The 26,838-nt window shown below is 36.9% G+C and overlaps 1 protein-coding gene across 2 annotated transcripts in view; it reads right to left on the bottom strand.

Moving 5' to 3' along the window:
* Positions 1–1,157: 1,157 nt before the first annotated feature.
* HTT (huntingtin) overlaps positions 1,158–26,838 on the bottom strand; it is an 87,173-nt gene continuing 61,492 nt past the window's right edge. For both annotated transcript variants that reach the window (XM_069794809.1, XM_069794799.1), the window contains 21 exons: positions 25,290–25,412; positions 24,193–24,406; positions 23,849–23,994; positions 23,173–23,350; positions 22,788–22,883; positions 21,740–21,927; positions 20,358–20,484; positions 19,076–19,176; positions 17,421–17,575; positions 16,854–16,993; positions 16,600–16,682; positions 14,961–15,091; positions 14,655–14,784; positions 13,725–13,880; positions 10,892–11,082; positions 10,250–10,364; positions 9,809–10,022; positions 9,562–9,667; positions 8,054–8,216; positions 7,191–7,351; positions 1,158–6,225 (listed from right to left, as the gene is read on the bottom strand). In XM_069794809.1, the coding sequence (XP_069650910.1) occupies positions 6,012–6,225; positions 7,191–7,351; positions 8,054–8,216; positions 9,562–9,667; positions 9,809–10,022; positions 10,250–10,364; positions 10,892–11,082; positions 13,725–13,880; positions 14,655–14,784; positions 14,961–15,091; positions 16,600–16,682; positions 16,854–16,993; positions 17,421–17,575; positions 19,076–19,176; positions 20,358–20,484; positions 21,740–21,927; positions 22,788–22,883; positions 23,173–23,350; positions 23,849–23,994; positions 24,193–24,406; positions 25,290–25,412 (3,132 nt within the window). In that variant the 3' untranslated portion in view covers positions 1,158–6,011. The remainder of the gene's footprint in view (positions 6,226–7,190; positions 7,352–8,053; positions 8,217–9,561; positions 9,668–9,808; positions 10,023–10,249; positions 10,365–10,891; positions 11,083–13,724; positions 13,881–14,654; positions 14,785–14,960; positions 15,092–16,599; positions 16,683–16,853; positions 16,994–17,420; positions 17,576–19,075; positions 19,177–20,357; positions 20,485–21,739; positions 21,928–22,787; positions 22,884–23,172; positions 23,351–23,848; positions 23,995–24,192; positions 24,407–25,289; positions 25,413–26,838) is intronic.

A 26,838-nucleotide genomic window follows, 5' to 3' on the forward strand; every position in this document is an offset into this window, starting at 1 on the left:
ATTCTATATACTGTATAAACTTTTTCATGTTCCTACTTCCAACTTTTTAAACAAACCTACAAGTTACAAATCTTTTCATCTCTTCAAACAGTTATGCAAAGCTTATGGTGTAATTACACTATAATTCTACAAGCAATCAAAGCTTTTTGTCTTGTAACTGGGGTGGAGCCAGGCCAATTCCAAAATGATCACTGCAATACTTTCACAGCTGCACTGACTAAAAAGAAGAAACAAACCAGTACCTATATGGGACAGGAGAGGCAGTGGGGAAAGTAGGAAAGTTATAGTAAGTTAAAAAGTTCTAGTCTTCTAAGTGCAATGCTTCATCTCCCTGTGCCTGGCAATTCAGCTTTAGGGATAATCTTTCAAAAAATGAAATGGGTATTCTTCTCTGAGTGACAAAAAGATGAAGACTTTATTATTCAAACAAGACTTCAACTCTGAAGACAAAGAAACTTACCACATTACAGTTCTGTTCCTTGCCTCTATGGCTAAACTAAAAGGTGACAAGAGTGGCTGATCATTCGCTACTAACACCAACAAGGAAAAACAAGATGTAAAAAAATTATTTTGACCAAGAATGAAACCAGCACGTGCTTTCTACATTAAGCTACTACTTTAGAGCTTATTCCAGAATTTCAAGCAAACAGCCGAGTGCTGCAAAGTTAATCAAAACAAGATGTCTCTGAGCAGTTGAGTACTGCAAGAGATCCTCCAGTGCTCAGCAGCAAGACCACCCAGAAACTTCTTTTAAAATGCAAACCGAACAGCTGGGAAACCAAGCTTAGGCAAGTTAAACCATTTCTTCTCCTGTGTAACATTATCCGCCCCAGGACTGCTGCAGATAAATACACTCTCATTCACAAATACAGCTGTACACTTAAATTTTGCATTTTCTCATCTCATCTAGAATGCCGGAGAAGTTTCAGCAAGCATGACTATTAGATACAATTAAAAGCTCAACTGTGATACTTCTTTGTTAAGTGCAAACAGCACTGTGACTGTGAAGTGCACCTACATTTGCAGAGAGTTCAAGTATTCTTGCATATTTTAAAAATACTCCATATTTGATAGTTGCTGAAAAGAAGAGATACTGGGGAAAAGACTATAGTAAGAATGCATCAAGATCTTTTTCTAAATAACCAGAGAAAAATCACTTACAGTAATAGTTATATTTTATTTTCTCTTTTAGTTTCAATGTGCAGTATTTTCAGCATTTTTTTTTTTTTAAACTTAAACATACATCTAAAATTATATGCTTTCCTTTTCCTTTGAGTACAGTTGCTTTTTGGGCTGGAGCTCCGAGCTTTTGCTCATCATTGCCCTCAAACTATACAAGACAACACCACAGGGTGCGTTACCTTATCCTTCGTCAGGTTGATCCAACTTGATGGTATGCATACACAGACTGATGGGAATGATAAAAATCACACAAAATGCACGTGACAAAAAGCAGCGCATGCTTCACAAACGCTCTGCAGCATTTATACCCAGTTAACTTGAATACAGCTAAAACTTGACATACAATAGAAGCTCTCCTGGGTATGACTGTGGGATTCTCAAGGTTTTCAATGGATACTTTAAGGTAGCATGCACAAAGAGTTCACCTGAAATCTCAAAATTAGGTAAAATTAGCATATTGGACTTTCCCAAAATTTTGCTACATTGCTTACTCTAGTTCTTACAGCAGCTTGCTTTCACTTTAAAATAATTAAACTAGTTAAAAACTTCCAAAGTACTTTGCTCTCTTACAACTTTCATCAATTTTATCCTTATAACCAAAACTGTTTTAAAAGTAAAAGAGCAAAGCATCTACCATTGTCACTTACTTGATTTCTACCTTTAGTAGAAAGTTTAGTTGGGATTGTGCATGGAAAAATCCTGCTTTATGAAATGAATGTACTTCAATCAGTTCCCCTTTTTCTCCCACCCCATCCCTTTCAACCACCAGGTCAGATCCTAGATGACCAAATTTAATTAAACTGCTTATTGCTATATTTATTGCTCATTATACCCTAAAATTTCTTTTATTTAGGAAGCGTAAATGCTTAGCTGTGACAGCTCCACAAAATCTTAAGACAAACCAGGTCTGCTGCTCTTGGAGAACTGTCCTTGCAGTGTTTTTGACACAACCTCCTTATCTGCTATATAAAGTTAACAGCCATTTAAAAAGGAGAATGGCAAGACAGAATGCTCTTAAGGCAAATCTACTAAATATCAACAAATTACTTTTAACCCAAAAGGTTCCATTTGTTCCCCACTTCGTTTGATCTAAATCTGTTCATTCATTACTCAGTGCTTTAGGAATGCTGCTGGTGGTTAAGAAACAAGCAATGTCTTGGTGCTGAGAAGGCATTCCTACCAAAGCAAAAGTAATACACAATCATTTACTAGATGCTTTAGGCAAGAAATAACATCTGAGTATATATTTTAGAGAAGATTTAAATAAACTCACATTCAATTTCAACTGGAAAAGAGCATAAATAGTACTGAAAATACTTTGAATCCTGCAAATATGAACTGGTTTACAATGGGTTGTAGTTTCCAACTCCTCACTCTTGCACTCAGTGCAAGGGAGGGGGCACGCTGAAATGAAACGCCATCGAACTTTATTTAATGGGCCAATGGGTAGCTGGCCCAAACACTATTTATAAAAAATTGGCTAGCATACAGTGTTCTTAAAGGAGGGCCATATTATAGATTTAGTAAAGTGGGTTCTTTGACAACTGAATTGTAAATGAAGTTTTAAACATTAATCTGTCTTAAATGTGCTCCCAATCATGCCAGACCTCTAATCTTGTAAGGTTGTAAAGAAGCCAGTTCCACTGCAAAGCACGTGAAAGAAACTGCTTCGGTTAGCCAGGACACCAAACGTTAAGTATTAAGCCCAAACACATTTCTACCCTGTTCTCAACAAAAAAACTGAACAGCCTGATCTTCAGAATTAGCTTTCTGTCTACAGCAAGTTAAAAACATTCTGTGAAATAAAATTTTGCCTGAAGTCAACCTCAAGGGACAAGTGATTTATTTTTTTGCTTTAAATCCAACATCGGTATTTCTTAGCGGCCATTGTTTTGCTGTCACTGTCCCCACCACATAGCTCTTGGCTCTTGTCACTAGAAGCAGGCAGGAGTGATTTTAAATATGATTTCACTCCATAATAAGTGAGAGTGGGAGTAAAAGCTAAGCATGTCTAGGAAGTAGTCAGGAAAGTGTGCTGCAGGTGAAACGTTAGATTTGAAGCACTACTGGTGTGTGTTTCCACACTAGGAAGACCCTTAAGCTACATTCCCTTCAGGTCACTGAGGATTTCCTAAGAGGAGGTGCCCTTCTTTAGACACTTAGGACACGTTTCAGGAGGTATACTACGACAAATCTCCAAGAGAAGTTAAAACAGATGGAGTTATTACTACCAGTGAATCTGCGTGAAGTTAGAACCGACTGCATCAGCTCTGAAGCTTAACTTGAAATGGGTAATGCAAATATTTGCTTGAAGGCCAGCAATGGGCATTTGAGGAAAGGGGGTCTGCCACACCTGACATTCTTCATCCAGCCATGCTGACTGCTTAATTCAATGTATTCCTTCACTGGCTGGAAAGATTCTATGGCAAGTCCCAAACTGGTTTGGAAAGTTTCATAAAGGGTCTAGCTCCCGTTACCCCAAGGTAAAGTAACCAGCTATTCTGTGTTAATCATGAGGAGCTTAAAATGATGAAGAATTTAACAGTTTGTAACACAATGTATACTGTTATATGGTGAGAATATGACTAACCTGATGCTTAAAAAATATATTAAAATCTATTTTAAATTTTGGAAAATAGCTTACAAAAATATCTTCACTTAAACTATACATCATACAAAAACTGACTGGTGTGTGGGTTTACAGTATAAAACGATTATTGGTGGTTACAAAAGGGAAGAGTGATCTATACTACCCTTATTGAAAACACAGGGCATTATATCTCACTACCCTGAATTAGTCTCCTACCAGAATTAAGATAATTTCCAATATAACTCAAAAACTTTCAAACATTATCTATTTTATTAAATCTTTTTCTGAACTCCTGTTCAGTTTCTTTTAAAAATCACCACAGTGCTGTGGCCCAAGAAAGAAGAGTAACCCAACTAAGGGCAGAAATAATTGCTCTAGATAGGAAGATCTGTAGAGAGCTAAATACAGCAACATCTACAGTTGTTTCTACTGCCCATACTGTCAGTTTCCTCTATCAGTTTCTAAAAGGAAGTGACACCAGCGGACAATTCCTTTGTAATCAATTTATGGGCAGAAGCAACAATTTTTGGTCTAGATTGGAATTAGTTTAAATATATGGGTTTAATAAATACAAATATACACATCTGTATACATTAAATGTTGTCACATGTGTATAATTTCAACATATACATTATATACAGAAATACATACAGTACATGCTCCTCCTGACAACACTATCTCATTTTTCCAAGTGTCACCAAAAGGTGTGATAAGAAAATGAAGAGAAGTTAAATATAGGACATGACTGAGAACCAAGGTATCATTTCTCTGTAATTAAAGAATTATAACAAATACAACTGAAGACAAATGCTGTGCTAGATTTCCCCATGTAATGCTTAGGAATCAATGGGGTTCCCTGGGTGGTGAGTAAAAGCTAAATCTGGCCCTGTGTAGTGTCCTGAAATTCACAGATACTTGTACTGTGTTTGTGTCTAAAGCATTATGTATACAACAGGTAATAAAAGAGGTTGTGTAATCTAACACCTTAGCCAGTCCCAAAGTAGACCACAGCAGCCTTCAGATTCTTAACTGCTAGCATAAATTTGTTTACATGAGAGTGGTTTGAATCCAGATGACTCCATGGTCTCAGTTAGGAAAGGTCAAATGGTTATTGACTACTAGGGAGCTTGCACCATTTTGTCTCTTAAAATGCTGTGCAGCAAATAAGAACAGTTTCTTAGTATACAAAAGGCTGATCCAGAGTAACTAGTCCTCTCTTTTACCATTAAGTCTCAAAATAAAGGAATTCTAAAGAAGCTACAGTAAAGTGGGTCACAAGAATGCCTCCTTAGTACAGTCTCTCAAGACAAATTAATCAACGTATTCCAGTTTTAAAGCACTTTAAGAAAAAGTGAGATGCAAAACAAGATGTACATTAAGATGGGTTTCCAAAAGGAACATGAATTCAAGCACAAGGAAAAAAAAAAAAAAGAGGACAATACAGATGTCAAGACATTCAGTAGCGTGGCTTCTGTTCATCTCAAATTACAGCACAGCTCATGCACCACACATCTTACAATTTTACATACTGTACATGATATAGAAATATTTAAGTTAAAATTTCTTTTACTGATATACTGTACTTGAATTTTAAATCCTGAGAAGAAAAAAGAAAAATGTGTGGTTACGTATGTGCACTATATCTCCGATATCACCAACACATACACCACGCGATATCAGAAAGTCCAGAGAGAGGAATTACATGCTGGAAGTGTAAATCATGAAAGCCATTTTCTCTTATCCTTGTTTGGGAGAGACGTAAGGAAACAATTTCTATTCTGTACTACACAACAGTATATACAGGTACATAAAACTATGAAGTTTTCTAATGACTGCAGCTTGCAATAACAGTCTTTCTGTCAGTTTCTTACCAGCTGCACCACAGTGGCTTCAGCTGAACATTAGGAAGAAGAGTAATACCAGTTACCCTGCATGTAGCACTTGCTCGTATTTTACAGTTACTAAACGTGTCTCAGGTTACTCCCAAAAACCACTTGAAAAACACTGACATATTTCTTTCCACTCACACGTATCTGGTGTCAACAACAACAAGAACTACACTAGACTTTTCGGGTGATTTCCAGTGCTGCAGAGCACTTGTCCATGCATTCTGGAAGTAAAACTGACAGGTCCATATTTATCACAAATGCAACCCCAGATACTTTCTTCATCTTGCATTCCCCATAATTCATATCAGATTCCAACACTAGTCATGCAGTTCCATTACACATCAGGATGTTCAACATGCTGTGACCTTGTGGACATTTTGCAAACAAGTTAGTAAGCGATGATACGGGGTTCCTGGAGATGCTACCACCTCGAACACCGACTGAAAGGCCCTCCGATCTAATTCTTCATCTATCTGATGTCGGTAGAAGTCTATGGCCACCAAACAGAAGATGTTAACATCCACTTGCTCCGATTTTCCCATTCTGCTGATAATATGTGGAAGACTGAAATATAAGTTAAGGTCATAATATGACAGAAGTTGCTCATCTTTTGGTAACACAGTTTAAACGCTATTCTCCAATAAAATGATATATTTTTGAGCTCACCAATAATGGTAAGGTGCAAAATACTGTCACACAGCAATTAAACTGCTACTACAGAAATTCTATTTCTTCATTAACTTCATGCAGTTTCTTATCCCAGAAATTAATTTTAATCTAGTGGTAGTTTTCTTTATCCACTGGAGCAAACAGTGCAATCAGCACCACAGTCGCAACTGCTGATAGCCAAAGAGCATTGCTGAGATTAAGAGTCATTAGGAAGTTTCAAACTTGACATATGGCCACTTTTTTGCCTGGTCATGAAAGGCAACAGTTATTTTTCTGATTGTTTGAGGTGCGTGTTTGTTTGTTTTTTCAATAAATCCAGCACTGATACCACCTATGTCTTTTGGCTGTTCCAATTTATTTGGCTGATGTCATTCCATCGCCAAAGCTCACTATTGCTGCAGTGCACCTCCAGTGGGACACTTGGAAAATAGTTTGTAAAGGATAATTTCTTTAATTATAGTTTGTTGTGTGGTTTGTTGGTTGGGGTTTTTTTAATATATTTTATCTTGCAGAAGGAATATAGAACAAAGCTTTTAAAGGTCACTGCAAAGCTATCTGGTGAAGCTTTTAAAAAGTCCTTCAAAGCAAGTACTTTCCCAATCATCTTGCATAGTCACAAGGCACTGATCTTAAAACAGTAGTTTTAGATAACTTCATTCTCATGATCTGTTTAGAAATTCTCTTTTTTCCCCTCAAACCTGAGGCACCAATAGCACAAAGTGGTATACACCACTATTAACTGCAGTAATCTGCCTTTTCTTGTGTGTTAAACTTGTACTCTTATCCTTCAAGACTATCAATGTGCTTTACAGAATCACTATATTTACCCAGAAATGGCACACATTCAGTCTTTAGGATACATTGCTGAAATCCATTGACTGGTGGAAGCACTGACAAAAAAACAGGAAAGACTCCACATTGCCATTGCCACAGGTGTTCTTTGTGTGAAATTAGAGAGAGAGAGCATCACCCAGTCACGGACCATTGAGGACTGTCCAGTGCTATGTAGTGTCTGGAATACCTGCAAAAATATTTTACACAGAAATAAAGACATGGTACATAGACATGGGAAAGAGTTTAGCCTCTCTTGTAAAAGTTCTCTCCAGCTACAAAACTCTGAGGTTCACAAACTGGATTCCTGGAGACAACTCTGAGTCTAAAAAATCAATGAACGCAATGCCTAGACAAAGAGATTCTGCAAAAGTGTCAGCCAGGATCCAAGCGGACTCATGACATCTGTGCCAAACTGAAGTAAGCGTACAGAAATGCAAGACCTGTCTGGCATCTATATTTTTATAGATCAAACGCGGTGTGCATATGCACTCTCAGGTCATGCATGAGTCCAATAAGTAGGTGCTGAACAGCAAAATACCCAGAAGCCCAACTGAGTCCACAGGGGCTTGACTGTAGAGTTCACAAGGACAGATGACCTGGGCTGGCTCCTTGAGATCTAGACAGTCTGAGCACCACGATCACAACTATTAATTTTCTGTTTATTTTCCCATTATCAGCAATTGAACTATACTCTTGTGAGCTTTGCCTTCTGGGCAACATGGTGATTCTAGCCCTCTATGTTGCCCGGAAGACAAAGGTCACAGCAGTACAGCTCAATCACTGCAACTAGTTTGTTAGATCTAACAAAATTGATATTTGCCCCTCTGAGCAAGCTGTCAGTTACTTAGAAATCTTCTGAAACATTTCAGAAAAAAAAAATAAACACTACCTTATAAACTACTGTTGCCATGAATTGTGGGTAAGGCTGTTGATTGGATAAAAATTCTCCAATAACTTTATTCATTACGTCTTGTGGGGGGAAAAAATCATCAAGGAACTGTGGGAGGATCCGAGCCACTACTCTAGCTTCAAAAGGAAATCCCTTCCTGATCCTGAAAATAATAAAAAAAGAGATATTTTATCATTGCATTCCAGTAAATATCTTGTTCTTTTCCAGTGTAACTGGCAATAGAAAGAATGTTTTACTTTCACATCTAGATAGGCAAAGAAGTCTTCAATACTGAGGAATCTAAGTCTTCATGTAATCTGACTAACAGTCTACCCAAAGAGGTCTATCAAAGCTATCAGAAGTTGTTACAGGTGTTGTGCCCTCTTCCACCCCCCCTTTTTTTATTTAAAATAGTCAACATTTTTTTGAAACTCTGGAATTGCATCAGAGACAAGATTTAATAATAGCATGCCAAAAAAACTAAACAAGAACAAAAAGGACAGGGAGATCACTACTCCTAGTTATCAAAGACCATTTATAAGTAGAACACTCATGTCCATTCATAACATCTTTGCATTTTTTATTCAAGACCAGGATGACGAATATATCAAACAGGAAAAGCAAGTTGCGCTGCACTGTAAAGAGGGGAAAAGATACTCTGACTTAAAGAAATAACACGAATTGCAAAATCTGTCTAATAAAGGCTGCATCTGTTGATGGGTCAAGATCAAGTTACCATCGTGTGATTACTCCGTGCAAAAGTTATTTTCTGCTTGTAGTATTCACATTTGTTTTGCTAACCCCTAGGAGTGATATTTTCAAATGCACTCAAGCACTGCTCTAGTTCTGTTCTTACAGAGCGCAGAAGTGAAACCCTCATCCAGTTTTATGGAAAAACCACTGAACACTTTAAAAAATGTAAACCATTACCCCACAAACTAGTGTGCAAAATCTAACATGCTATGCTCACTTAAGACAGCTTGAGACTGTAAGATCAAAACAGGGATTTTGATATGTTTTCATTAAATGAATTCCATGTGAATACAGAAGTTTTAGTGTACCCTTCCACTGCAATTACTTAACAGCCTTGGAAAGAGCAACACTTGGGTGGGGGAAGGGGAAAAAAGTTTTAAACTCTTAGGGTGGTTTGAAAGATTATTTCCCGTAAACTGGATTTATATCCTCGATTATGCAGAAGACATCCTGAAAAGCACTTAAGAGTTTGACCTGAAGGGAGATGGAAATACATTTATAAAGTATTATGGTTGGTGCAACACACAGTATCAGTTAGGACATGTCTGTTTTCCATTTACATTCCTGTACATTTCTGCTGCCTTCAGCAATTCCATCAGTGTTACTGTGTATAGTAGAAGCATCAATTTTAAGCAATGGTAAGCAGAGAAACATCGTTAATTTAATATTAGAACTATCAAATAGAGCAGTGACCACACAGTGTCAAACAGAATAATTTCCCTCACAGTGTCCCATTACGCGTTTTATCCTCTTACCTATCAAAAAGGACTGATACTCGTTCCATCGCTACGATCACAGATTCACTGTCAGGAGCAGCAGGATTTGCATCTGTGGCACGACTGGGGCTGATTTTTTCCTTTCCTAAACCAAAATAATTTGTTACAAGTTTACTGTGATTGCTAAAATAAAACCTTTTTATCATTGGCAACAAAAATAAATGAAGAAAATTAGCCCTGTTAGTAAGCTAATTTCTCAGTACAAAGGTATAAAAAAAGTAAATACCTGTGTACATGCAAGTCAGCATTAATCCGAGTGCCGCCATTGCTCTGTGGGGGCTCTGCACATTCACTCTGTCAACACTCAGTTTCACTAGCGATTCACTATCCAGCCTAGAAAGTTGCTCTGAAAGGAGGAGTCGCTCTAAACCTCTCAGGACACAATGATAAATAATGGATGGCGTTGATTCATCAGTTCCAGACACCATGACTCCACACATCTGAAATAAATAAAAAAGCCAACTACCTGGTTCTGAGGTGTATTTAGGTCATCTTCTAGCACCATACCACTGCAGCTAGTATGGAACTGCATCAGGTATTACGAAAACCTGATGAAACTAAACCCAAAAGCATACCTACACCAGAATAATCAAGTTAAGTGTTAAAGATAGCTATGTGGTGATCCCAGGTTACATGACCACCTTTGACTGGAGGCATCACAACATACCTGTATAATTCCTGCAGAGAATTCAGGCCCTACATCAAGTGGGTAATTCTCGATCAAATAGAAAGCAGCTGCACACATTACCAAGATGTGCTGTTGGTTATGGATATTCACACAACTGTAAATAAGCAAAGACACTAGTGGTCACTTGCATCAAAGTTGTCTGGGTCACAAATAGAGACAATATAAACAATCCTTAGAAACACTAAGTATTTTTTCACATGAAATCTATGTGATCTTTAAGGTCACACAGAGTATCACCAAGATGCCATAAGAAATTTTTCAGCAGTATAATTACAAACTATCATTGCCTGACTTGTTTAGGAGAAATAAGCTTCGTTACTGATCCTGCAAGTCTTCTTCAAAGAGTATGCCTTATGACAGAAAAATAAGGTTTAGGGAACACAATTTACCAGAGACAAAAGTCTGAGCTATCAAAGTTTTCTCACCCTCAAATAATCCTTTCACTTCTGTAAATCAAATCTAAAATTGGCTGATATTTTCAATAAAAATGCCAAAACCTGCTTGATACAACAGCCTTCTCTAAAATGTACTGACAACCACAAACCATAAAGAGCCCTTTTGTTCACACATAAGCATGCAACAGTTGCGGGAGGGGGGGAGGAAGGAAAGGAAGAGTCTTACTGTGCTACTCCTCTCAAATTGGAAAGCAGATACTCGCTGATAATTGGAATGAGTTGCTTTGCTGTCTCATCAAGCAAGTCACACTCAAGGATATAAAGAATTCCATGCAGAGCTCCAATCCGACTTGGCATATGGGTGCTTCTTAGGGTTGATTCCAGCAGTCGACTTACTGGTTCAGCCACAGCTTTATCCTAATACATCCAACAAGAGTATTCATTAGAAGTCAACACTGGTTCACTACCAGTGACTCCTGCCATTTGGAAATACTTGGAACAAATTAAAGAGCAGAAAATATGGCATGAATCAGAGCCTGGATTAAAAGTACTTTGAATCAAATGTCACAAGATTAATATAATCAGATAAGACATGACTTACAGATTAACTAGTAAACTGACACTACTTTGTTTCACCTGTAAAAAGTTATCTAAAGATTTAAAGCCAAAAAAACCAAGATAAGCATTAGTTCAGTAAATAATACATGCTATTAAGAATCCTCTACATATACGACATATATGGTTGGAATTTTCTGGCCTTCCAGCTAACCACAAAGGATGCTTCTGTCTGAAACTGACTGGTAGGTGCCTGTAGTCTGCATCCAAAAGAATACTCTGCCATCCACTCAACTCATAGTACAGCGTTCCATTTGTTTGTTCTCCAAGACCACTGGCACTGAGACCTACGCATATCTTTCTCTCCACCACTCCAATGATCTGGACAAGGGGATCGAGTGCACCCTCAGCAAGTTTGCAGATGACACCAAGCTGGGAAGCAGCACTGATCTGCTTGAGGGTAGGAAGGCTATACAGAGGGATCTGGACAGGCTGGATCGATGGGCTGAGGCCAACTGTATGAGGTTCAACAAGGCCAAGTTCCGGGTCCTGCACTTGGGTCACAACAACCCCATGCAGTGCTACAGACTTGGGGAAGAGTGGCTGGAAAGCTGCCCGGCAGAGAAAGACCTGGAGGTGCTGGTCGACAGCCGGCTGAATATGAGCCAGCAGTGTGCCCAGGTGGCCAAGAAGGCCAATGGCATCCTGGCTTGTGTCAGAAATAGTGTGGCCAGCAGGAGCAGGGAGGTGATGGTTCCCCTGTACTGGGCACTGGTGAGGCCGCACCTCGAGTCCTGTGTTCAGTTTTGGGCCCCTCACTACAGGAAAGACATGGAGGTGCTGGAGCGTGTCCAGAGAAGGGCAACCAAGCTGGTGAGGGGCCTGGAGCACAAGTCCTATGAGGAGCGGCTGAGGGAACTGGGGTTGTTTAGCCTGGAGAAGAGGAGGCTGAGGGGAGACCTTATCGCTCTCTACAACTACCTGAAGGGGGGTTGTAGTGAGGTGGGTGTTGGTCTCTTCTGTCAGGTGGCTGGAGATAGGACAAGAGGAAATGGCCTCAAGTTGCGGCAAGGGAGATCTAGTTTGGATATTAGGAAAAAATTCTTTACTGAAAGGGTTGCCAGGCATTGGAACAGGCTGCCCAGGGAAGTGGTTGAGTCACCATCCCTGGAGGTATTTAAAAGACATATAGATGTGGTGCTTAGGGACATGGTTTAGTGGTGGGCTTGGCAGTACTAGGTTTATGGTTGGACTCAATGATCTTAAGGGTCTTTTCCAACCTAAATGATTCTACAGTTCTATGTTTAGCCTTCAAACATCAAGCTGGTATCGGATATTTCACTCCCTGTTACCAAAATACAACAACTTCTTCGACTATGCAAAATCTATTCTAAAGTGTGAGATTTTAAAAGTCTTTTTCTTACAATCTATTTTAAGCATTTATTAGAAATTATTTGGTTTACCTTGTCTCTGTATTCATGAAGTATCTAACATACAAGCCAGTTTTATAGTGTGTGCTCTCTAGTTGCTCTTTTTAAGCGTATCTTTCTACATAACTGAGCACAGGACAACAAGCAACTCTTGATGCAACCAACTTTTTTTTTCCCCTCCCACTAACCTGTTATAGTCAGCAGTTTGCTTGTGAGAAAGTGTTATTAGTTCACTGAGTGGGAACTTACAGCCTAGACAGAACAAGCTGATCTCTAAAACTGCTTCTGCATGTTTGGCATCACTTTCACAGCCTTCCCTTGCACAGTTGCTGCTACAATGGCTACTGGAAGCCCTACCCCAAAAGTCTTTCAAAACTTTTCTTATCACTATTACCCATATAGTTTTATATTACTCTCATAGAGAGCTTCTAGAAATGCTAACTTCTTCCAAAAGAATTTGTAATTTTTTTCCTAAACAATCGCACTCTGAAACGTCCATTGGAAAATACTACTGGTCTCTGGTCTACAGATTTAAAGACAGCAACACATTTCACTTAACTTGAATTAATAATGTTCTTTCCCTACATGCAGAATGATGCAGTGGAGGGAAGATTGAGGGAAAGAAAAGGGATACCTGACTATCAAGCTATGTATTCATCACAATCACTGTCCCGTCCTCTCATGGGATTACAGCCATTCACCTGTAACACAAATCTAGCAATAGCTGTTCCACAGTCCTCATTTCTGGCCTGAAATGTAACAAATGAGTCCAGGGCAAAGGTAACACTCAGCTGAGTAAGATAAACCAAAAAGCACATTGAATTAAGCTCAAGCCTCAGAACAACCCTAAACCAAACCTTTCTGTTTGAATACGGCGCCACTGGAGGTAGTATTTGCAACCTCTGAAAGTCCAGAATGCATATCCTATTACTTTTTATAGCCATGCATATCAGCTAAAGGATTTTCTTAGACAAGCTACTCTTACCAAGTACATCAGGTTTTACAGCAGAAGCTAAGGATGAGTTAACCTAGACACTCATGAATTTGCAATAAACTTCCATAAGAATTTCTTACCATTCCCAGAACAGCTGCAGCTTTACAAGTGGCTGGTATCAAATACTGTACAAGAATCTCATCTTCTGAAGGATGCACCTTTCGCAATTCTGTCAACGTTGTATACATCATCTCAAACTGATTCCTTTCTGTAAATAAGTCTGACACTGCCAGAAGCTGTACACAAATTAAAATTTCATATAAAAAAGCCCATTAGCAGACAGCCAAAAATTGACTCTCCCTTCTGTTATAATTGTCAGCAAGAGATTTCCTGGATCGATCTATTAAATGTGTAAACATTAACTCAAGTATCTGGAATAACTATTGTCATCCAGAATTAATTCCACCGTACGTCTCAGATAACAATTACCTCCAAATGGTCTTTTTTTCGATAAGGTTTACAAACCCAAATCCACTATAGTAAGTAATTGTAGAAAATGAACGAACATTGCCATTTACAATGTACTAAAACACCCCAAACACACAATACATACTCTCTTGCAAGGATGGTTTCATTTTAAGTCTTTTCTGATAGGCTATCAAGACACGTTGCACAACTGTGTTCTTTAGTTTTGCTTCTACACTTCAATAGCCAATTTAATCCTCTAATACATTGTTGTTCCATCTTCATATTCTTACAAAGAGATAGGATAAGCAAAATCCTGAAACCTACTTTTAGCAAGTAGTCAAGTAAAATACTATCATTAAGTAACAATGAAGTGTTTGTAATACAGTAGCAGAATACACAATCCAGCTGCTTATATAGTTTAAATCAGTATGATGTTATAGATGCTCAAGTTATATTTCTGTACTGCCCATATAATAGCACTGCCATAAAAAAAAAAAAAATCAGTGTTTCCCATATATGAAAAGATGCTTTACAAATGCCGCTTAGCTCTGAATATTTGGTAACATGTGCTCAATTATGACTGAATAATAGTTTAGACTTACTGATCGCACCACTTCGCTAATCAAAATGACTGGCGTTCTCTTGCTAGGGTTTGATGGCAATATCCACTGACTATACAGTTCAAGCAAGAACTGAGAACAAGAATGTATATCCACACCAGCCCGGTGCTTCCTGCAAGGCACAATATTTAAGTGTTAAAATGGCTATTCTTAAGCCCTGCTCAAATACCTGATTTGAAATACAGTTATTTACTAGCATCCAGTTTATAAACCCAGCTTATTAAACAACATGAAGAGGTAAGAGCTTATTAATAAAGTCAAAGGAGATACAAGAAAAAAATCAGACACCTGGTATTAATAGGAGAGGTTGGTGGTGAGGAAGGAGCAAGTACGTCGTTCTCATCTTCTTCATCCTCACCCCACTCTTCTTCTCTCAATGGAGTGATATTATTTCCTAACCATATGGAGTGTATAGAGACCTTGCAACACAAAATAACAGAAAAGAAGCACAACTTTTAACACTCTCATAGCCAGATTAGAAAAATCTTAGAATCCCAATACACAGCGTGAAGTAACATTTACATGAACTGCACATGACTTAAAATTATCAATTTTTTTAAACCTTTTTTAAGACTTTAGTTTAACTCACTTTAAACTGTATGGCACAGCAAAACCAGTAGCACCATGCCCTTAGTACAGCAAAACAGGTGATGCTGAAAGCAGCATCTGGCTAACCTGTAAGCATGCACTAACAATGTACATGCATCATCCCAAAGTCAACATACTAGATCTAAAATCTAAAGCAAAGTATAAATATTTACAATTCATATCAACCAAGCAAATAATTCAGAAAGACCTCTAACAACTGCAGTTCAATAGAAAACACATTCCTAACTCTACTCAAACCATAACTCAGTATGTCTGATTGCAATATAACCTTTCTTCTGAAACCAGACAAGACTAAGATTTCAAGTCTTCTGACTCAGGCTAGATAAACAATTATCTACAAAGAAGAAAACGTATCAGTTCTTTTTTGAGTTTTACTTATAAAATTAAAGTTTCAGAACAATCAGACCTGCTGATGGCATTTCATAAATGATCTGTCTGAAGATGCCAAAACAAAATCGGCACTTCCTGTGTTTCAAGACTTCTTTCTTAGACAAAAATTCATCCTTACATAGAATTCTTTTTCATGTTAAGCAAAAATATACACACTTTTATTTATTTTTCTAATAAATTGTCTAATGCCTAGTATTGTTATAGAGTTAACAGTTTTTGGAAATAACACATAGGGTCTGTAGACCTGCAAATACTGAATATTCAAGCCATTTAGGATCTCAAGAGAACATATAGATGCCTAGAGACAGAAAAATGATCATTTAGTCTTCCCTACACAAAAGATTCCTCAAGAAAAATAATGTCATCTGAGTTTAGTATTTAAGTTTTTTTCACTACTACATACCATTCAAATAGTGAAACAAGTACTACATTTAAAACTTATATGTAACTTTACATAAAGACTAATTTTTTTAAGGAGATAAATAACTGGATAAGGACTATTTTTTTATTCACTGTATGTAGTGCTAATTTTCCAGTGAAATTTATGTCCCTGAGCTGGTTTATTTAAAATTAAACCAACATTGCTTATTTTATGTCCAGTGATTTTTCATTTCCTAAGGACTACCATGAGCATGCAATAGCAAATTAAAATCCAATAGTTAAAGTGGAAGCCAACACTACAAGAGCTCTTTAACACACAAGGCTGAAAAGCACAACTCAATAGCTGGCTCATGGATAGACCTCACAAAACCAAAAATTCCACGAGACATGGGGTCAGCTGGCTGAGAGGAGTCACCCAGTTATGATCTACCCTGCATCACTCAGAGCTTTTAGTTTACATTTGATGTTAAGCAGTGTCTCAACCGAATTTTCACAAACTAGAAGAAACATAACAAAAGTCAAGTTCAAAGCTAAGGTTTTAACAAACCTGTCCCAGTTTATAATCCATATCTCCTATTTCTCGTTCAGTATTGATCTGCAGTAAGAGTTTTTCATGGCTGATAAGAGCACCTATAACAAAATAGAAAACAAATTTTTAAAACATGCATGACAAAGTAGATGTGAAAATGGCTTCACTTCCTGCAAACTGGATTTTAAATGAATTTGTAAGAATATCTTTTCTACTTTTTTACATTTAAAAGAAATTCACTCTCCCCTTCCTCCACACACACAGGCACTTACCTGTAGTAGCAGGAGAAAGTGATGGAACAGGGTCCCAGGCTTGGTATAAGTGATGAGTAGCAATATTATCTCTCTTAGATACCATTGCTTGGATTTCCTGTTCAACAATTCCCCTGATAACACTTAGCTTCCTCCCAAACCTGAAAGCAACAGAAATCAATTTAAGTATATTTTCCCTTTAACTTTTTCGTGCAAGTCTTACTAGCTTACTCTACAATTTTATGTGTCTATGCTTATTTTCATTATCAGGGATGCTAAAACTGAGAAATGTTGACAAATACATTCTGCACACTGTTTACTAGATTTTAATAAGACATTGTCTTTTTCAGGTACTGTCTTTTAACTCAGCAGGTTCATGATGCTAAGTCCACCTAACTTCTATGTAAACAGATCCATCTGTATATGCTCTTGCTTAGAAAATACAGTCTATACATATTTTTGCTACAGCTAGATTAAGCAATTGTAATTATTTATATAAAAGTATATATATTATATATTTTTATATATATATAATATATTTATATAAAAGTATAACTTTTCGGCATTTTAAAACAAGTAAAAAAATACCTTGTGTCCAGAGCTTTTAAAGCTTTGTTGCGGGGCTGCTGTTCCAAACAGCTAACTGCTGGATTGCCTGCAACAGGTATTGTCATTGCACTCAGCACCAAGGAAGTTATGGCTTGTACTGCAAGAACATTAATTTGTGTCCTCTCTGTATCTTCCTGTAAAATGAACTTACTGTAATTTGAATTGTAAAAAAAAAAAAAAAAAATCCTGATAATCAGTTTGTCACCTTCCACTAAGTTATCATTAGTAAGACTGACATCTAGACTTCTTCCCATCCAGAAATCTAGCTGACATAAACAATACACACAGAGCACTGTGGCTGTAGCAGCAACACATCCTTCTCTCTCATCAGCCATTCCGCATGCATCCTCTCTTATCTCAACAGCATTACAACCTCAATATGTCCATTTTGGAACTTTCAAAGTGCTTAGTTTCTTTTTTCTGCATCTACCTGTTAGTTACCTGTTAAAACAAAGCATCAAATAAGACCAAATCTAAGTTGGAAACTCTTCAGAGAAGGATCCATGTTAACTGTTTTTAGTAACTCCCTGTTTAGGAACAAAACTCAACCTCATAATGAATTTTCAGCAGCATTTTTCTGGGGATCATTATCCAGGTGCCTCCAATGTTTCTTCTAAACCAAGATGCTACATATTCAGTATTTAGCACCACTGTAAAAGTGTGAGAAAACTGTAACACAACTTTCTTAAAATATTGGGTTAGATTCAATCCATTATTCATTCTTGAGGCACTGTCATTTTTCCCCAATAGAAGTATTTGGAACTACACACATTGCATCAACTACTTTGCCACTGTAAATCATCACCACTGTAGTAGTCTGTTTCTTTCTCCTTTAAAAAAAACCCAAACCTCTTAAAATAAACTTCTGGGGCTGTGGGTTGTAACTCACTCTCCCTGTACTGATGGTAGCAAGAATCTTTGCAGTACTTTTAATTTTTTTGCTCAGAACTGTTTATCATCAGTACTTTGACTAAACCAGGTTTTTTAGAGACTAAAATTAGAACAACAGCACAAACACTTGTAGATTCTGAAGTGGCAGGATGCTTTTCATTTTTTGCTTTCATAGTATACATTCTGATTCCTTCTTGGAAGTATCAGACCAGAAGAGAGTCTGAACTTTTTTAGAGAATATAAGATGGTAACAAATTTTCAATTATTTTTTTAAAAAAAGAATCTTGTATTTTTATTTCAGAAAATATTAACATACTGATCTTTATAATAGTGCTTAAAACGTTTACAATTTTGAACATATTAGTCTTCCTTGGTAAGTAAAGGAGCAGTATTACTCCTGTTCTACAAATAAACACTCTCTACATGACAGATAAGGAACTACCAATAGCTAGGTCGCCTTAAGTACGATCCAACATGACCATTATATGGAAAAGAGTTAAGTCAAAAATTCTAGAGGCCGCAAAACAAGTGTTCAAGTCTGTCTAACAGAAAATGCTAACCCATGGAAGAGGTATGATGATGTCTTACTCCATTTTGGAGTCTGACACCTAGGAAGCAAGGAAAACAAACCCCTTTGCTACCCAGGATCCACTATTTGTGCTTTACAGGTTTAAACTAAGAAAAACGTTTCTATTAATAAGTAAAATTTAATTTAAAAAAAAAATATCAGTGAATGACATTACTTCTTGTTGGTTCTCCTCCTGGTCCATTACAATAGGCTGAGTTACAAGCACACCAAGCAAAGTAGCCCAAGTCTCTTCAAACTGAGTACGGCTGATCCATCCTACGGAAACACTCAGAGATAGCCATTTATGTCTTAACACAAACTTAAGCATGAAAAGGCATTAAAAAATGGTACATCGTTTCCATAGATTTAGTTTCAGACCATTTCTTATTTGATTTGGCATTTGCTGTAATCACTACAGCTTAAATTTAAACTGTTCTATTTTAGGAAGTGATGAGCCATGTAGAAGGGTTCTGCACATTATTATTTAAATGGTCCTGTTCAGTTTGTTTCTTGTATACATTTAAATACTTTGATTGTCCAACTTTCAAAGTATTGAGATCTATCAGGTTTTCACAACACAGAAAATCATCCAGAAAACTGGCCAATTGTCACGGGAAAGTAAGTTGTGGAGAATCCCATAACGATCCAAGAAAACTTCATGCCCTAAAAACAAAATGACTGAATTTCCTAGAAATAGGTCATTAAAATTGAAGCACTTCTCAAAAAGTTTTTCCAAACAGATTTTTACCTATAAACGACTGCAGAGGATTCCTGAATAACACCTTGCAGTTTATACTAATGATATCTAAAGAATAAAAAATGAGAATGTCATCTCTAGGCGTTAGAGTGATCAAACAGAAATCGGTGCTAAACCATGAGTCAGTCAAATATTAACCCATAGATCAGACAGGGGGGAAAAAACCAAAAAACTTCCATAAGCATATGGAACATTTGATGCATTACCCTTGACAGTCTCATCTGTTGACAAAGACTTGAACTCTTAAGCCCCAGTGCTCTTGTTCAGTAAACCTTAACATATCCTGAAGCTTTAAAGTGACAGCATCGCATTTAAAATATTGTGAGTCTGGCACTAAACTCCATTTATATACTATGCATGAATAAAAAAAAGGGGGGGGGGAGCAAAATATTCTCAAACATACTGTCAAGTGTATGCTCCAGAAAACAAGGGGCCATTCTATGAGACCACACTGAAATCACCTCCCTGAGTTGGAATAGCTTTTGGCTTTAGTTCTATAGTTTATAACTTTTTCTCTGCATTGAGCAAAATGTAAGAATTATTCCAGCACAGTTACTAACCCACTCTGAAATACTATCTCTCTTCCACATAAGCAACAAAAGTAAACAAGTAGTACCAGATTCAAGTTATTCAGTAACCTCACAACACAGGTAAATGCCTAATAAGAGCCAACTGTATTAGTTTTTAATTTTGTACATACCAAGTGTATTAATGCGATAGATGAACTCCTTAAAGATTTCTTTTTCTTGAAGAAATTCTACTGGGATTTCAGGAAAAATTGTGCCAAAGTCACCTGCAGGCTTTGGTGACCACCCTAATTTCCAGACCTGAAGAAATGTAAAGGAAGTCTACTTATCCAAAACAGAAATAATATTAATATGACAGCTATAAATATATATGTACCATTCAAAAGCAATGAGACATCAGTAAATAAAGTGATTCTCCCACATACAAAAAAAACTTAGAGAAAGATAAATATTTAACACAGCTAATACACATTTTACACTGTATTTCTAATTTGGCAGGGTTTTTTTGCACATTTCTCATTATGAATTAATTATTTAGTCCCATTGTCCAAGTTTGGATATAAAAGCAAGTTCCTGTCATTTTTTTCCGTTTAGTATTTAAGTGCTAGGTGACTCCTAGATTGTGCAGAAATGATGCTGAAAAGTAATTCAGGGAAAATAGTTCACATACTATTGATGCCTGAAAAAGCACGAAGATATATCTGAGAGTGGGCAAAAAAGTCTCAATCAAAAAAATTAGTATCTTTTGACATCCCCTCAAAACCAGAGTGCTGAGAAAACAGAGAAAGGCCACAGAAATGGCCTTGCACATATCAGGAAACCCCCTTTTGCTCTACCTAAAAAGCATCTGGAAATGTTTCCAATAATGGTTTTGAAGTTTGCAAAACAAAGCCATTTCATAGTACTAACAATACATGGAGGTAATAATGAGGTGTTCTTAAATCCATGTTACATCGGCCAAAAAGAAAAGGTTGAAATACCTTGTCCAAAATATCCAGGATGAGTTAGGAAAGAATGATAATACCTAATCCAAAAGTATCTGCATGGCATACCCTAGTATGGTACCACACACAAATACCCGAGTTAGTTCAGACACTACTTCAGACACGTCAGCACCATTGTATTGTTGTGGTGCTTAGCATGACAAAAACTGAATTTATCAATTCAGGTGTCATAGAGAAAGTAGCAGTGTAGATTCTGCACTCTTTCCAGGTTAAGCAATGCCACTGAGGAGGAGGAGATATTAGCCCTAACAAAGCACTCAAGTCACTGCTTGCTTTTCCTTTCTTAAACTACAACCTGGACATTCCTTCACATACGAATGTAAGGAGCAACTACACTCCTTTCTAATCAAATCTCTGATTCCAAAGTGAACTCTTATTTTGTATCTTTACAATGTTTTGCTACTCAGTATTTAAAGAGACAAACTGACTGACCAAATTAGCTAAAGGTTGCAGTCTTACTGACATATAACTTAAGATGCAGCACCATATTGGTTTTCAAAAAGTTGTTCAATAGCTTTTAAAGTCCTGAAAACAAAGCATAAAGAACATACCAAGGGAGGTACTCTTGTGTAACTGTTCACTAGAGGCAGCCTTGCTAAACTGATGATGATGTTCTTGAGGACAGGAGTAAGAAATGCTGGGATACTGCTGTTTCTTTTGTGCCCCAGTGCCAAGACAGTCTGTAAGCATTCCACCATCTCAGCTACCATTTCACAAGCTGCAGTAATGTGTTTAGTTTCTTTGTTGGGAGAAAAAGAAATTCAGTTTTATGAAATCTATTCAAAAGACACATGATTTAAAAAGATACAGAAAAACAACAAATGGTTAATGAAAGAGTACGTTGACTAAAAAGGACAAAACCACAATAAGGATATATACAAAGAAAAATTCTACAACAACATTTCAGCTAGTTGAAGATTACTACTACCACCCTCCCTGCAATGGCTTGCATTGTTTGCCAATCTCGGTGCTAGAGATTACCAGTACCTGTCAGCAGAGCAGCTCACTTGCTAACCCCAGCAAGAACGGGCCACACTGAATAGAGCATTTGTGAGAATTTAAAGTGACCCAATTAATCTGTTTCATGAGAAAACAGTCTCATAGCTGGCTCTATGCTAAATCTGACAAGAAGGTAATTTCTGTAGATGGAAGTGGTACCTTACTGTACGAGCACAGCTGACTATGGAAGACAATGCTGTCCATGCTCAAGGACTACACTTGACTTTCACTTCAACGTAGTGGTCCTATACTGTAGGAGGGCAGATAATGAATCTGCCATTCTTCAGAAGAAATATAAACAATTCTACCTCTCCCACATGAAATTTAAAAATCCCACAACACTAAAAAGCTCAGTCTGCAGCATGCTGCACAGCTAACAGAATACCCCAAAAGAAAAATCTGCATTAATGTTTAACTTACAAGAAAAAAAACACCACAACTATACCTGTCAAAAACGTCAACCTATATTTAATAAACGTTCAAATACAAATAAGGTCTCAGAGGAACTCTCATTGGTAAAAAAATAGTAATGGAAAGGGTACCTATAAATATTTCTTCAGTGAAAGTATAAGGCATAAGTGGAATTCACCGTTTACTTACTCTGTGTGTTTGAATCAACTTCAACCTCACTCAAGCCTTTTGAAGTACTCTTCTTTCTTTCAGGACTAAGAAGTTGATTACCAGGTTCAACAGCAACTGAATTACACAAAAATATTTAAAAGATACAGCCATTACACATCTCATATTCCATTTTTCTCCGCAAAACTACATAGTGGTCAAATATTTAACATCTCCAAGGCATCTGCCAAGTTCAAAAGTAAACACAAAATCTTAAATGAGAAATTAAAGTAGTAAAAATAAATTTATCATCAAAGAAATAATTAAAAAGGACTCAGAGGAAATATTCCAGACACCTAGCATTTGATCAGTGATGACTGACAATCTATTAAGAAAATTTTCTCATAGATGTTCAAATTGGACTCACCTGCTTCTATGATAAATCTAATGCAATTAATTAAGGAGCAAGCATGTGTCACATTAGCTGCAGAAGCCAGCAAATTCCAGAGACTAGGCTGCTGTAATGTCAGACAGCAACAATCCAGAGCAGCTTGAAGATCTACACTTAATGGAATCTGGTCATGCATTAAATGCCATGATAGTGCCTGTGCAAAAATAAAAGTTTCCCATTAATAGCAAACTCTTGCAACAGAAGAACTTATAACCAGCCAAAGGTGGGTTTTGTTTTGGTTCTTTGGGTTTGTTTTTTTTATTCAGCAACATGTAAAGTTTTATTAGCAAGTTGTATTGATCTTTTTTTTTTTTTTTCCCCTGAGAGAACAGAACTTATTTTAAGTACAAGAAAATTATGAGCATTATATACTGTTTATTCAGTGTCCTAAAGATCAATGCAGGGCCATTCTCCGAAATGCCAAGATGATTCCATCATTCAGCCAACCTCTTCTTGTAAAAAGCTGCCCTTGTCCCATAAGCCCATCTGATTTACTAGCACAGGTCAAATAAAATAACCACTGAAGAAATTTCTACAGTTAAGACAAGAAAATTGCCCAGATCAAAAGTTACTCAATGGTGATCAGTTTAAGTCAAAGTTGTTTCCTCTCCCAACATTTCGTTACATCTTTAATTATGCTGTAGTTTCTTACCTCTACTGACATAACTACGAATTTCAGGATATCATCCTCTTTGTCAGGAGGAACACGGAGACCAGCTGGTAGTTTTGAGAGTAACAACAAATACTGAGCCAGTGCACGACAAAGAGTCATCATAGACTGATACATCATCTCATCTCCTATAAAATAAGACTGGATGAAATCTAGCAGTTCGAATTTTTTCCCCCTCAATAAATGTTTTTCAGAATTATTTCATAAGCACTTTTATGCCAGGTATCTTGATTTTTTAAAACAGTAAGTTCATGTATTCACAAGACATCTGTAAAGTACCTTTGCAGAGGAGAGAATAAACTTAAAAAGACGATTATTTCTATTACCAAAGATATCGCTTAGTTTTTTCCAGTAGGCTGATGGCTCAGCTGGCAACAGTGGTTGAAAAATCTGGTGGATGGCAGGAAGGTTTTGTACAGTAGTAGACACATGATCCAGAGTTACCCTCCGAGCCGTTTCAAAGAAGCTACTCTTCTGGTCTCTTGATATTTCATTCATGCCAAGGCTTAAACAAGGTGCTAACAAGCTTAGGTTGAATTCCTGAAATCAAATAGTGAATAATAAGTAAAGAAATTACTTTTAAAGAGAAGCTCAGTATCTGACAGTACTATTCTGGAATACTAATATGATGGTAAATTAACAGGTTATTAATTAACTAACTTGTTATTATGACCTCTACTCTATTGTGGTGTAACAATACCATAATTAAACCTATATCCGTTCCATGATCTGTTGAACCACGACACATTTAAATTTCAGACACTATTGTACTGGAAAGAAAAATCAGCAAGCTTATTCCAAATTTTCAGAAAAATATATGAATAAAGCTTAACAATGACCTATATACAAGGAATCTTCAAGCAATAAGTTTTCAAACAAATAAGTCAAACAATCTTTTTTAAAAGTTTCCCACTATTATTTCTGCATACCAGCAGCAAATGTAACGTAGAGAATTTGAACAAAATACGTTCTGAGAAAAAGTAATAGATACAAGTTGTCCTTGTACCAGATTTACTGTCTGTGGCCTGTTAGTGGCATATTGCAAGTCACCTAGCACAGATATTTAAAAGGTTACAGAAACATCTGGCCTTGTAAGAGACTGTATGGCAAAATGAGAAGTTCATGTAAAATGGTAAAACTGGATTTTTGTGATTGCAATACATAAACTAACCTTCACTTCCACTCTATACACCCAACCTGCACTACTAGAAAGCTACTATTAGCAGCATTGCTAGACACAGAAATGAAACACCTACTATTTTAGTTTCCAAAATGAAGTGAAATTCAAGAAGTAAACTACCAGTATTATATAAATTTGAAGTGTTTACATTTAAGAATCTAATCTATTAATACTACCAATAAGAATATTAGAAATAATTACATCTTCTTCAGCTGATTGTGTTTCATCTAACAAAGAAGTTACCTTGCTGGTCATGAATGAGTTCAGGTCAGGCTGAGGAATCCTATTTACCAGCTCTGCGCCTTCTAGCAGTGCTGAGTCAGACTTGATGCAACACTGTGACCTCACTAGTGACACATACCAGTCCTTTAATAATTAAAAAAAAAGAAATTTGTTACATATTTGTTTTCAGAAAATAATACAGTTCCTGGGGGCAGGGGGAGAACTGCAGATTGGCATTGAATTGTGGTCCGTTTAAGAGATCACTAGGCCACATTAATGTCAAAAACACTCAAAATAAAAAAGGCAAAACAGACAACTGGTGAATGAACCATCTTAAATGACACCAATGGATGTCCACTGGCAAGTTGTTTATTTCCATAGAGTCTGCACAGGAAACAAGGAAAAAAGAAGCTTAAAATATAGCAAAGGCGTATGTATTAGGATCCTAAAGCAGAAGAGAATATCTAGGAAAAAAAGCCTGGAATACTCAGTAGTCATACAAACATAACAGTAATAGCACAAAACCCAATACGTAACCAAGGAAGAAGATTCTTCAGATTCAAATAAATCAGCAGACAGAGATAACATCTATCTTTTAACACGCACTGAAATAAACAAAGACTATTACACAACACTGCAGATGTACTCCTTAAATTATTAGCGATGAGCTAATAATTTTTAGTTAATAATATAACTAATTTAACTAAGGAATATGAAGAGGTTCAGTCACCCCTTTCCTGTGTTTTCTCTCTCATAACTGGACATCCTGAATTTGCTGATATTAATTAGAATGCAACTAAGCCTGTCAGAGTTCAAGGAACATCTGGATGACACTCTTAGTCATATGGTTTAATTTTAGGTAGTCCTGCAAGGAGCAGGGAGTTAGACACTATGATCCTTATGGGTACTTTCCAACTTGAGATAGTCTATGATTCTATGAACTATGTGGGAGTTGTGGAGGAAGCATACAAAACTACTTCCTTTGTGCAGGATTTACAGTTACAGAGGAAGGAGATTTTTTTGGTTAATTTGAAGACACAAAGCTATGGGTGAATGGTTTCTGGGCACAAAGAGTGTTTCCTCCTGCTGTCTAAGTAGCTCTCAATCTCTCTCCTAAGTCAATGGGTTCCTCGACTACTTATCAGTCTCCTCCAAACTGTCAGCTAATCAAATAATTTTTGCCATCTCAGTTACATACGTTTCCTATTACTGTGTATCACTGTAGAACACAAAGGAATGAAAAGGAGAAATTATCTGTGCCATGGGACAAACTCCAAAGAAAGACAGAGGCCCCAAAAGGCTTGCTCTTAGCCTCCCACCCACTCTGAAATAAATGCATCTAAGTACATGAAAGACAGAAACAGTTATGTAGTCATGATTGTTCTCTGAAAGTAATTTAAAGCTGAGAAGTGGAAACTGAGAAGTAATGCTTAATTTCCAAGAGACAACCAACAGTTTTCAGCAAATGAATAAAACTGATCACTGCAGTAAACACATTAAGAAAACAAGTTAAAGTATTTGTCTTTACTGAACCTTATACAAATCTTTCCACTAAAGTTATGCGAAGAAA

Source organism: Haliaeetus albicilla, chromosome 1 (genome assembly GCF_947461875.1).
Source record: "Haliaeetus albicilla chromosome 1, bHalAlb1.1, whole genome shotgun sequence".
In the NCBI taxonomy this organism is placed as follows: Eukaryota; Metazoa; Chordata; class Aves; order Accipitriformes; family Accipitridae; genus Haliaeetus; species Haliaeetus albicilla.